At 47.5% G+C, this 12,760-nt stretch overlaps 1 protein-coding gene across 1 annotated transcript in view; it reads right to left on the bottom strand.

The window, feature by feature from the left end:
• The window catches only part of LOC140421116 (stAR-related lipid transfer protein 13-like), a 138,238-nt gene that overhangs the window by 62,914 nt on the left and 62,564 nt on the right, over positions 1-12,760 (bottom strand). Inside the window, exon 2 of the mRNA XM_072505523.1 lies at positions 5,296-5,367. Within this exon, the coding sequence (XP_072361624.1) occupies positions 5,296-5,367 (72 nt within the window). The remainder of the gene's footprint in view (positions 1-5,295; positions 5,368-12,760) is intronic.

The following is a 12,760-nucleotide window of genomic DNA, read 5'->3' on the forward strand; positions in this document are numbered from 1 at the left end:
CACAAAAGGAGTGGCAGCAGCTGATAGAGGGGATTTTGGTGGTTGGAAGATATGCAGGGGATCCGGAGCCGGTGCTGTTGATGAGGAGGAAGGAGTTGCAGGGGATATTTGACCTTCTGTCTACAGGCAGGGCGGTTCTGCAATTCAGACGAGCACAGGGGGTTGTAAATGAGAATGGTGAGAAGGCCAGTCGATTGTTGGTGGGCCAGCTCCGTCGGCAGGCAGCATCGAGCGTGATCTGTGAGGATTAGGGTGGGGTGGTGGTGGCGCCAGAGCAGTGAACATGGTTTTTGAGGACTTTTATAAGGGGTTATGTAAGTCAGAGCCGCCGGAGGATGAGTGTGGGGGGGGGGGGGGGGGGCGGGGGGGCGGTGAGGGAGTTTTTGGAGCGACTGGAGTGGCCTGAGGTGGGAGAAGTGGAAAGGGCCGGGTTAGAGGAGCCATTAGGGCTGAAGGAAGTAAAGGTAGCGATAGGGAAGCTGCAGTCAGGGAAGGCGCCGGGACCGGATGTGTTCCCGGTGGAGTTCTGTAAAACATTAAAGACAAGTTGGCACCACTGATGGTGGAAATGTTTGAGGATGAGATGATGAAGGGGGGGTTACCTGAGACCACGAGGCAGGCATCTATTTCATTTTTACTGAAAAAGGATAAGGGCCCAGTGGAGTGTGGGGCGTCTAGGCTAATTTCCCTATTGAATGTAGATGCCAAGATATTAGCGAAGGTACTGCTGGTGAGGCTGGTGGGGTGGCTTCCAAAGGTGATGGGGGAGGATCAGACGGGGATCGTCAATGACAGGCAGCGGTCATTGAACATGCGGCTGTTGAATGTGGTGCTTTCTCCAGGAGAGCAGAGGAGTTAGAGGTGGTAGTGGCGTTGGATACAGAGAAAGCATTTGAGAGTGGAGTGGAAGGATCTGTTTGCGGTTTTGGAGAAGTTTGGGATTGGGCCTAGATTTGTGGCTTGGGTAAAATTGCTATACAAGGATCCAACAGCTTCTGTACGGATGAATGAGATGCAGTCGGGGTACTTCCCACTATTCCGGGTAACGAGACAGGGGTGCCCCATGTCCCCCCTCTTGTTCGCGTTGGCAATTGAGCCCAGGTGTTGAGCGTATGGAGGGGGATAGTGAGGGGGGAGGGGGCATTGGAGCAGGGTGTCTCTGAACACAGATGATTTACTGCTGTATATCATGGACCCGGACTTCTCGGTGAGGGACATAATGGGTTGTTAGGGAAATCTGGGCCGTTTTCGGGGTATAAATTGAATTTAGGGATGAGTGAATGTTTTGTCGTATCTCCTTCGGGTGGAGGGGCGGGGAGTGGAGGAGTTGCCATTTAGGGTGGCGACAACTCACTTTTGATACTTGGGGGTGCAGATAGTGTGGGATTGGGGGCGACTCCATCAGCTAAATTTCATGAGCCTGATAGGGAAGGTGGAGGAGAATTTTGGGAGGTGGGATAGTCTCGCTTTGTCGTTGGCTGGCCGGATGTTTTTGTTTCTATTCCAGCGTCTACCGGTCTTTTTGCCAAAGGCAATTTTCTGAGGGGTGGATAGGCTGGTCTAGTCATTTGTGTGGGCAGGGAAAGTGGCAAAGATAAGGAAGGTGGTGCTCCAAAGGGGGTGGAATTGGGGGGCTTGGCTCTTCTTGAATTTGTTGCACTATTACTGGGTCCAGAAAGTGCAGGGCTGGAGGAAGGAGTCGGAGACTTTGTGGGTGGGGATGGAGGTGGGATCCTGTAAGGGGTCGGGGTTGCGGGCGCTGGCATTGGCGCTGCTAGCCTTAGGGAGCTGTTCTGGGCATCTGGTAGTGGTAGCCATGGCTGAGGATCTGAGGACACTTTGGACAGCACTTCAAGTTGAGGACGGGGTCGAGGGTGATGCTGATAAGAGGGAATCACGTGTTTGAGCCAGGGAGGATGGATGTGAGGTTCCGGGTCACGGGAGGAGAAAGTGGTGAAAGAGATAAAGCATCTGTTTCTGGAGGGGAGATTCACAAGTTTAGAGGAGTTGGGGGTGAAGTATGGGCCGCAGTGTGAGGAAGGCTTTAGGTATACGCAGGGGCAGAATCTTCTGAGTTTCCCGGTGGTGCCGCCCTCCTCGTTGCTGTACTATTGTTAGTCAATTGGTTGCACAGCACTGCAGCACCGTGGGATCAGCCAGAACTTTAGATTCAAACTCTAAAAAGAGATAAAAGTGATAGGTAATAGAAAAATTGTGACTGAATGGTGCCACCGAACCACCTGAACCACCCTCTTAGTGCTATGGCAGATTACCAGTGTAGACTCCGGTTGATTAGCTGAGGGAATAGTATCAGAATTTGAAAGTACAACATCAGAGCAGAACTATACACAATAAAAGATAGTTCTGTAAAGCAAGGAATGATGGGAAATGTGGAAAACCATAGGCCAATGTAAACAAAACTTAATTTCATAACTTTCAGTGCTCCCAACAGTGATTCAAAACGAGTTCAAAGAGGAAATTTATTCACAAGTGTCACTAGAACATTAAAGCAACTTTGGAATTTTTTGGGATGTGTTCAATTTTCCCTAAGGAAGCAGTAACACATGCTTTCAGTGGGACCCGGGCTGAAGGTAAAATTAATTAATGGAGAGGAGGTTTGACAGAAGTTCATTGTCAATATGCTCCACTTCCGGCAATTGTTCCCTACCGACCCTCCCAGGCTCATTTAAAGTTACGGTCAAATTTCTACTGCCACTTTAAAGTTTTGCTTTAATTAAATCTGTAAACGAATCATTTTGGGGGGTTTTGTACCGAACTTAAAACAGGAAGTTCCATTGCAGCAGACAATAAATATTTAAAGTGAAAGTAGCTGTTCGCAAAAATGAAACTTTTGTGAACTCATTCAGTTTTACTGACAATTTATAAATTCTAAAAACCGGAACTTGGGGCAGAAAGCATATATGCCTGTTCTGGGGCCTCCTGTGCCCAAGTGATAGTAGTACTGGGGTCTCAATACAATGGGTCACACCTGATTGGGAATGTAGGTAGTTTTGGGATGGGAGGGTGGTGGGGTGGTGCAGGGGACAGGAAATCAAACGTCTATAAAACCCACTGAGGAGGTGCAGGCTGTGCCTCTTAAGGAGAAGGTGCACAATTGCTACAGAGAATAATGGCTGAAAGAATTGCAGATCAGGCTAACCACTGTGCCACCATGCTGCCCTGTGCCACCGACCGCTGGCATCTCCCGGCATCTACCGGTCGGGTTGCGCATTGCCGCTTTTTGGGTACAACGCGACCAGCAGATCTCGCCCTCGAAGTGTCATTTATGGCAGGTTTTGCTGGGAATTTCCCGCAGGTTCCCCACCACTATCTAACCACACTTAAGTCACTTTTTTGGGCCCTGGGGAGTTTATCACCAGTTTAACCCACACAGAATTATTTTCATCACTGTGGAGCTGAATTCACTGGCCAGGCGGCACCTCAGAAATTGGGCCATCATTTTGAAAGAGGGCGCCGATCCCTATGTGAATTTGAGGGTCCCCCAACCCCCACCCATGGTCAATGTCAACCCCCACACACATGGGCATTACCCCACAGCCCAAGTGAGGACATCCCGTTATGGGATCCCTGAGGGGCCTTCCTCTTCAGGATGCACCCCCAAACACCCTTACAGGCATTCCCCCTTCCAGGACCCCCACCCTTCACCTCCCCAGAGACCCCTACTTACCTGCACTGCACCCCCTTCCTACATTACATACCCCACCTCCACCCTCCTTTTATCGGCATGGCCCCCCTCAGGCCCTGACCTTTGGCCATGCCACCCTAGCACCCGAGTACCCTGGCATTGCCACCTTTGCACCCTGGGAGTGCTCTTGCTGTCTTTGTGGTGCCACCTGGGCACCTTGGCCATGCCAGGATGGCAGTGCCAAGGTGCTAGCCATGCAATGGTAAGGTGCCACATTCCAGGGCACGAGCCAGGGGGCCACCCTGCCCTATCCCTGACCACCCAGGGCCTCCGATGGCCCGGGTGACCCCCCGGGTGCTGTTCCCTAGTCCACGTTTGCGTGGACAAGTACTGAACGGCCCCTGGTTGAGGCATCCATGAGGAGCCCAGTAGATCCCGGGAGGCTGGTAGATAGCAGGTAAGTACGCTTAAGTAGGTTTAAAACCTACTTAAGCGTGCGTGGCTTGGTCCCACCCATTCTGGTCGCGCCGCCTAGTGGGACTTGGGTAGTCCGGCGAGGTGTCATCGCTGCCGGGAAGCCCGCAGGATGCCTCACCTGGTGTGACGTGGCTGGTAGACTGCGCCCCAAATCCTGAATGCTGTCTGCAGTTTAGAACTCGGTATTTAATGAAGGATGTAAATGCACTGGAGGCGATTCACAGCAGGTTTACTAGATTGATGCCAGGAATGAGCAGGTTATTTTATAAAGATAGGTTGGACAGACTGTGCTTGCTTCCACTGGAGTTTAGGAGAGTGTGGGTTGACTTGATTGAAGTACATATGATCCTGAGTGGTATTAACAAGTTGGATGTGGAAAGGATGTCTCCTCTTGTGGTTGAGCACATAACTAGGGGGCACTGTTCTGAAATTAAGGGACATCTTTTGAGGACAGATATGAAGAGTAGTTCTTTCTCTCAGAGGTTTTGGAACTCTCTGCCTCAGAAGACAGTGGAAGAAGGTTATCGTGGGTAGATGGTAATGTAGAATTCGAAACACAAATAGATCAGCTATGATCTTATTGAGTGATGAAGTAGACTCAAGGGGCCGAATGGCTTCCTTCTGCATCTATTCCGTATATACATGTTTGTATGTAATATTATTCTAAATTAAACTGTAGAATAGAACAAAGTAAAATGGAATTTTTGTCAGGAAATTCTTCTTCAAAAAAGTGCCAATCAACATGTGGAATAAAGTTTCAAATGGAGGAAAGAATCTTGGAACCATTGCTTAGAAGAGCAGTGGATCAGGAGGAATTGCATTAGAGCATCCTTCCGTGGACAAGTTAAGAGGGGTTAAATGGCCTTCCACGTCCATAATTGTCTAGAGGTCTTGTGAACAAAATTCAAATAAATACTTGTGCTCATCTTGACAAATCTCTCTTGGGTAAAAATAAAGATGGGGGGGGGGGGGGAGACAAGACCCTATTTGCATCTAATTTAGGGGCGCAACAAAATCAAGACTGCATCCCAAGTTGTATCTGCGCATGACAGATTTAAAACCAATGTCTCAAAATCCCACAGTCAAGAGTTTCCTGATTGGCCTCTCCTCCCACATTCTTTTCAAAACCAAATTAAACAGATAAATAAATACGGCACAAAGGCCACACCCACCTTCATAGAGCTGTGCATATTGAGGAAATCCTGCTGCCCGCAGCCAATCGCACGCCTCCTTGGCCTCCAGTTCTATAAAAATGACAGTAGATCAGTAAATTAGGTTTTGCTTCGCCACAAAGTTGCAAGTTGCTCTCAATCATGTCAAAACAGAACAATAGCTTTTGGCCTACAGCACATTCCGTCCAACTTTTCTCTGCTGACATTTATGCTCGACATGAGTCACCTTTCACCCTTCTCCGCTAACCCATTAGCATTGTTTTCTAATTTTTCCATCATATGCTTATCCATATTCACCCGAAATGCATCTATGCTATTTGTCTCCTTGGTCTGAACTTTTCAGATGGTGGAGGCCCGACCCCCACCATCCAGAGCGTCAGTGAGGAATGCATCCCCACCAACTCTGACACCCCTGCTGCCGCTTCACCCTCAAACGAACATTGATTGGAAGCAGGTGGGACTTTTGTTCACACTTGGGAGGAATTCCTGCCTTGAGGAGCTGTTGGCCAGATTAAGGAGGGGAGGGGGAGGAAGAGTAAGGAATGACCTTGGGGGGAGGGAGGGGGCTTGAGGAGAGTGGGTAATCAGGAGCTAGGCCAAGGAGGGAGAGGGAGGTCCAGCGATGTCCAGACCTTGAGGGGAGACTACCCCCAGTCAGAAGGGTGCTTTCGATGAAGGCAACCCCCCACCCACCACCAACCCCTGCCTCCCGAGATCATGACCAATGATTTTTTTTCTAATTCCCACCCTTAACTATCCAGCGCCGGGGCAGCACGTTGGCGCAGTGGTAGCACTGCAGTCTCACGGCGCCGAGGGCCCAGGTTCAATCCCGGCTCTGGGTAACTGACCGTGTGGAGTTTGCACATTCTCCCCGTGTTTGCGTGGGTTTCGTCCCCACAACCCAAAGATGTGCAAGGTAGGTGGATTGAACATGCTAAATTGCCCATTGATTGGAAAAAATTAATTGGGTACTCTAAATTTTTTTTAAAACTATCCAGCGCCTACCAGCCTGAAAATCCATGGGCAGGAAAGGGCCCTGAAGTAGCCATAAACTGGCCTCTTAGTCGCTTGAATGGGGGCAATGGACTGTCAGAGGCCCCGCCCTTCCCAGCATAAAATCGCATCCCAATCGGGGCAGGTGGGATCCTGGAGGGAATCCAGACCATGCAATTTCAAGGTCCCCTACCCCTGCCTCAAAACCCGCAGGTGGGGTAGTATAAATTTGAGGACCTTGCGGTTGTATATGCCGCACTCTCAATGCTCGATAGGTGCCGAGATTTCTATGGAATTCCCTTTTTGATGTATTTGTGACTATATTTATGGTCAGTAATTTTTGAATCCCTTCCAAGTGGAAACATCCCCTCTAAGTTTACCCTGTCAAATCCCATTCTTCATTTCAAAGATTCCGGTCTAGTCACCACCAAGCCTTCGCTATTCTATAAAAGACCCCCAGCCTGTTCAATCTTTATGGATAGTTATAACCTCCTTATTTCTTTATTCTGGAGGATTTGGTATTATTGTGGTCACTGTTCTAATCATTGTATTTTTTGCTTTCCTCCTAAATTCCAAATATGTCTACTTACATTCTCAAAGTGCTGAAATCAATGTATTATTTATCACTCAAGTGCCTTCCTTCCTAGAACTTGACTATCTGTCTCTCAAATTTATTTTCTTTGGATAAGCTATACATTTTTGAATTTAGTCATTATTTTCTTATTCATCTAGTTTTCTCTCCGCTTTTCAACCTTGATGGTCTCGTGCCTTGCTCTCGCTCAGCAAAAAAATAAATAAACCGTTCTCAAAGTGAGCAATTTAATTTCTGGGGAATGGGGCCCTTGCTATCCAGAATCAGCATCGAACCTCCTCTACATTATCCCATCAAGTCCTCAAAAGGATCAGGCAGAGCAGAGCAAAGCTTTGGCTATTGTGCATCATTCTTATACAGTGAGGTAAGATTTCTATTGGCTACTGCAAGTTTCAACATTGTGAATGTACAATATAAATAGAATGGTCTTCTCAACGTCCAGAAATGTGACAGCACTGAAATTTTTAGTGAAATTAGTGTCTGTACAATGGTAACAGGCAGAGGCACTCCAGTATGGAGACTGCTGTATGCACAGGTGAAACAGGTAAAAGTACCACAATCTAGTCAAAGCATGTGCCATGGTCTGTACAGTGGTATGTGGGCATTTTAACATTTTGACAGCTCCTTCTCCTTTCCGGAGGGTGCTGACTGATAGTAGATATAATTGCAAACACACCAGGCATTCTTCCAGCATCAGTCTAAATAGTGTCAGCCGAATATTCAACCATGAAAGGACAGTTCTAACCCTTCATTTTCCAGCAGCATTAACTGATTCTGATGATTTATCGTTGGTCTTCCCTCCCTAGACCAAGGACACAGAAGCGAACAGTATAGCCTAAATGCCACTCTGGTTAGGGTCAGAGCAGGAAGCAAACACAAGGCCTTCTGTTGTGCGCAGCACAGTTTTTCCTTGCAGAAATGTGCAGAAACACTAAAGCTTCTTTTCCTCAGTTGCATTCCATTGAAATGCTTCATCACACTGATTCACTTTTCTCTAACATATTCTATATTCACCCACTTTATATACACAAAGGATCATTATGATATGTGGTAAGGAGATTGAGCATTACTTAAAAAAGCTTCTTTGGCCAATGTTTCTCCACGCACCCTAAAAACATCAAGAACGTTTACATCTCAAGGGCCTACACGCGGTGTATGTCCGATATTTAAGCTGGAAACACAATCAAACCATCATGAATTTGGGTACTTACAATGACTCTGTTTACTCTCAAGCCTCACATCCATCACTGTGACAGAAGTGAGGACAACCAGGCCTACACTCAACAGATGTCACAAATCGACCTATTAGATAAAACCACTTCCACTGTGTTAGACTGAGCTCAGTGCAACATGTGGATCCAGTATTTGTCAAGGCAGCTCTTGACCAAGGGAGGCATCAAGGAGTACTCGCAAAACTGGAGTCAATGGGAATCAGGGGGGGAAATTCTCGACAGGTTGAGTCAGGCCTAGTACAAAGGAAGATGATTGTGGTTGTCACATATCTCAGCTCCAAGACTTCACTGCAAGAGTTCCTCAGGGTAGTGTCCTAGGCCAACCATCTTCAGCTGCTTCGTCAATGATCTTCATTCCATCATAAAGTCAGAAGTAGGGAGCTTGCTGATGACTGCACAATGTTCAGCACCATTCACAGATACAGAAGCAGTCCGTATCCAAATGCAGCAAGACCTGGACAATATCCAGGCTTGGTCTGACAAGTGGCAAGTAACATTTACGCCACACAAGTGCCAGGCAATGACCATCTCCAAAAAGCAAGAATCTGACCAGCCATATATAAATACTGTGACTACAAGATCAAATCAGAGGCTAGACAATCTATGGTGAGTAACCCACCTCCTGACTCACCAAAGCCTGCCCATCATCTACAAGGCACATGTCAGGAGTCTGATGGAATACTCTCCACCTGTCTAAATGAGTTCAGCCCTAACAAAACTCAAGAAGCTTGGCACCAGGCAGGACAAAGCAACCTCCTTGATTAGTACTCCTTACACAAACATTCACTCCATCGATGACTGATGCACAGTGGCAGCAGTGTGTACCATGTACAAGATGAATGGCAAGAACATACCGAGGTCCTTCAAAAGCACCTTCCAAACTCACGACCACTACTAGCTAGAAGAACAAGATGTGGAGATGCCGGCGTTCGACTGGGGTGAGCACAGTAAGAAGTCATACAACACCAGGTTAAAGTCCAACAGGTTTGCTTCAAATCATTAGCTTTCGGAGCACTGCTCCTTCCTCAGGTGAAGAACAAGGGCAGCAGACACATGGGAACACCAGCACCTGGATTTTCCTATCTAAGTCCACCATTCTGCCTTAGTGAAAGGACAGCGATATATTTCTGTCATTGGGTCAAAATCCTGGAGCTCCTCCTTAATAATGCTGTTGGTGTACTTACGCCACATAGACTGCGGCGGTTCAAGAAGACAGCTCACCACCACCTTCTCAAGGGCAATTCTCTCAAGGGCAATTAAGGATGAGCAAATAATACTGGCCTAGCCAATCCCACATCCCTTGAATTAATTTTAAAAATCTGATTGATCCAGTATACCCCAAAAAGTGGATTGATGACTTGAGCTCATTAAAGGCTGAGATAAAGACATGCAAATATTGCCATTAAACTGGAAAAGGTCTCTCCAGCACACACTCTGAGCAGCTGCTACCAGTATATCACAAACCACACACAACATTTAGGTCATTGACTTGAAATCGTGGGCTGGATTTTACATTTGCAAATCAGGCAGATCACACACACCTCCCACCCTATATTGAGCTGGTAAAAAACAAAGTCACCTGCAATTTTTCATTGCCCTTTGCATTTTCAGGCGCTGAACGTGAAAAAAGCTGAATGTGTTCCACAGCAGCTATGATGAGATGGCACAACAGGGGAAGGAAAGGTCTGTCACCTGGACCAAAGCTGAATGTACCAGCAGAATCTGTTGGAGAAGGCGTCAGCATCTGCATGTTTTTTTAAAGTCATTTAAAAAATATATTTTTTGAGCCTTCAATGCAAAAATAAAAGACTGATTCAGAGAGACTTTACAAGTGTAGCTGTGACTGACTTCCTGTTCACGCCATTACCCCTTTGCTACATGATGTCCCGGCCTACATTGCCAATTGGAAGCAGAGCCACCCTTTGTTCTTCTGATTGGTGTCATCCCTGCCAGGTAACCACTAATTGGCTATACGATGCTTGATTGGACGGGCAGAGATGGTGGGAGGAGAGTGGCCCACTCAGTTTCCATTCCGCTTCACTCACCCTGCTGAGAAACTCCAGCTTCGTAACTTTGCTTCTTTCTCCAAAATACACCTTAACCTGCTGAATAATTACAGCAGTTTCTGTTTCGAATTCACACCTCCAGTGTCTGCAATACACTGGAAGAATGGCTACACTACAGCCACTTAAAGGCCAAATGCTAATAAGAGACAGGGAGTGGGACTTGCTGTCCCTCAATTGCTGGACGTCCTGCCTCAAGAGAGCCGCCATTCAAAGGCCAGCCGCTATCCAGTACTGAAGAACTACCAGGAGCGGTGGTCACTACCGGTACTACATGGAATTTGAGGAGGCAAGCTGTGCTGGGTCATGACTTTGTCTTTGGTGGGGGGCCCTTCAATGGACTCAAGAGGCTCATTAAGGAATGACACTCCCCTATCCACTATCTGCTGAGCTGACCACTTGGCACGAGACTTTCCCACTGCTGGTGAAATCCCAGCCCTTAAGTGAGCAGGTTTCAACTGGCCTACTGGTGTGTGGACCACCTGACATCACCTCTGGTAAAACTGCAAGAACGTCACCTGCTGGATTTTACATTTCACCACTGTACCATCACCTTCAACCCCACCAGCTGGAAGTATAAAATCCAGGGGGTTAACTGTTTCTCTCTCTAGAACAGCTGTAATACCTGCTGCGTATTCGCAGCATTTTATTTTCATTTAGAACACTACACAAGCTGCTGCACAGACTGAACAGTGCATTACACAGAGTACCTTGGTGGAAATTGGTGCAATTGTTTCTAACTTTTGGTTGGTTCAATTGGCTGTTTTATAGGGGCAGCACGGTAGCATTGTGGATAGCACAATTGCTTCACCGCTCCAGGGTCCCAGGTTCGATTCGGGCTTGGATCACTGTCTGTGCGGAGTCTGCACATCCTCCCAGTGTGTGCGTGGGTTTCCTCCGGGTGCTCCGGTTTCCTCCCACAGTCCAAAGATCTGCAGGTTAGGAGGATTGGCCATGATAAATTGCCCTTAGTGTCCAAAATTGCCCTTAGTGTTGGGTGGGGTTACTGGGTTATGGGGATGGGGTGGAGGTGTTGACCTTGGGTAGGGTGCTCTTTCCAAGAGCCGGTGCAGACTCGATGGGCTGAATGGCCTCCTTCTGCACTGTAAATTCTATGATAATCTATGATAAGCACATTTATTATACAGAGTAATCGCTACTCATGCACAAATTCTACATCTAAGCTACTTCTACGACTAACAGGCCTATACTTAGCTTCGGACTGGCCCACCAGGTCAGGGGAACAAATGGCCTTTCGTTCGGGTTCTGAGTCTGCGGGATTCGAAGTTGGTACGGATTGGAAGCTAGGAGCGCCTATCTCGTAGCGAGCGTTGACTTAAGACTTACTGGATCTCGGCGGCAGTTGAACCGGTCACGGTCAAGGTTGGTTCGCGTTGCTGAGTGACCCAGTCAAGAAGAACGATTTGAACTTGGGGTCTTAACTTTATAATCCGTAGGGGCTTCCCGCCTTTCGGGGCGGACCCTGTACTTGGTTCCAGGTGATTGGACTTTGTTCCAATAGCTTGGTTCGATTTCTCCAATACTGGAGCGGTTCCCTGATCGATGGTCGGTCTTGAGTTGTCCGTTAACCTCTTTTGTGTTGGCTTCTGCTGGCGCCGGGGAGTCTGGCTTAGCTTTGTTTGTCCCAAATGTTGCGATTGTTCCCAGGGATCGCTTATTAGTATGTAGATGGCTGCTACATTATTATGCAGATGGCTGCTTGTATCGATGCTGTCTGGGCTTTTGCAGAGTTTAATACACAGTAAACTTGCACCTGCTGGTTTCTGCCTGTGTTGGCTGAATTTCCCTTCAGCCTTTGCTGTTCTCCATTTTAAATCGGGAGTTGGCCAACCCAGGTGGCTACACAATACAGGGGTTAAAAGGTTTTTGAAGCTAAAGGTGTCTTTTTTCCTTTTGCACGTACTACCCACAACTTTAAGCCGACTGTCAAGTATCATTTATTTAGCTAACCTTGAAATCCTTCGGTTTGCCCTGCAAGAAAATCAGAAGTGAATCCTTCCTGAGTTCAGCCTCACGGTCTATAACCTCTATAGGTTTCCTGTTTACTATGAGTTTCAGAAGCAAACATGTTCCAGATGTCTATCAACTGAACAGGCAGAATGCTGTGAGATGGATTTTGCTCGAGATCACATGGCCATCATTGTTGTCCATCCTTAATTGCCCTTGAACTGAGTGGTGTTTAGCGAGTGGGAGAACCCCAAAGAATCTGGTTCATGCCCATCGATGGCATAACCCAGATTAGCATATATAAATTCTCATTTAAATGTGCTCTGTTAGTTTAAGCCAGATTCTCCCTGCTCCCGGGACCCTGACCCTTCGCTCACCAAAAAACAGACACCAGTCGTGATGACCACGCCAGCTGGAGGGGGGCAGGCCTTGGAGCCACTGAACTCCCCAGGTGGTCAGGGTAACAGCTGGGTAGTGCTTCAATTTAATTTAAAACGGTGCCCCAATCTCCGAGGAGTCGGTCTTGCCGGCATCTTTAGGTCCCCACTCCAAAAAAAATTCCAAGTGTGGGAGAATTCAGTGAGAATCTCCTCAAGCTCCAAAAGAATTTTGCAGCG

The sequence above is a fragment of the Scyliorhinus torazame genome, chromosome 5 (genome assembly GCF_047496885.1).
Source record: "Scyliorhinus torazame isolate Kashiwa2021f chromosome 5, sScyTor2.1, whole genome shotgun sequence".
Taxonomy (NCBI): domain Eukaryota; kingdom Metazoa; phylum Chordata; class Chondrichthyes; order Carcharhiniformes; family Scyliorhinidae; genus Scyliorhinus; species Scyliorhinus torazame.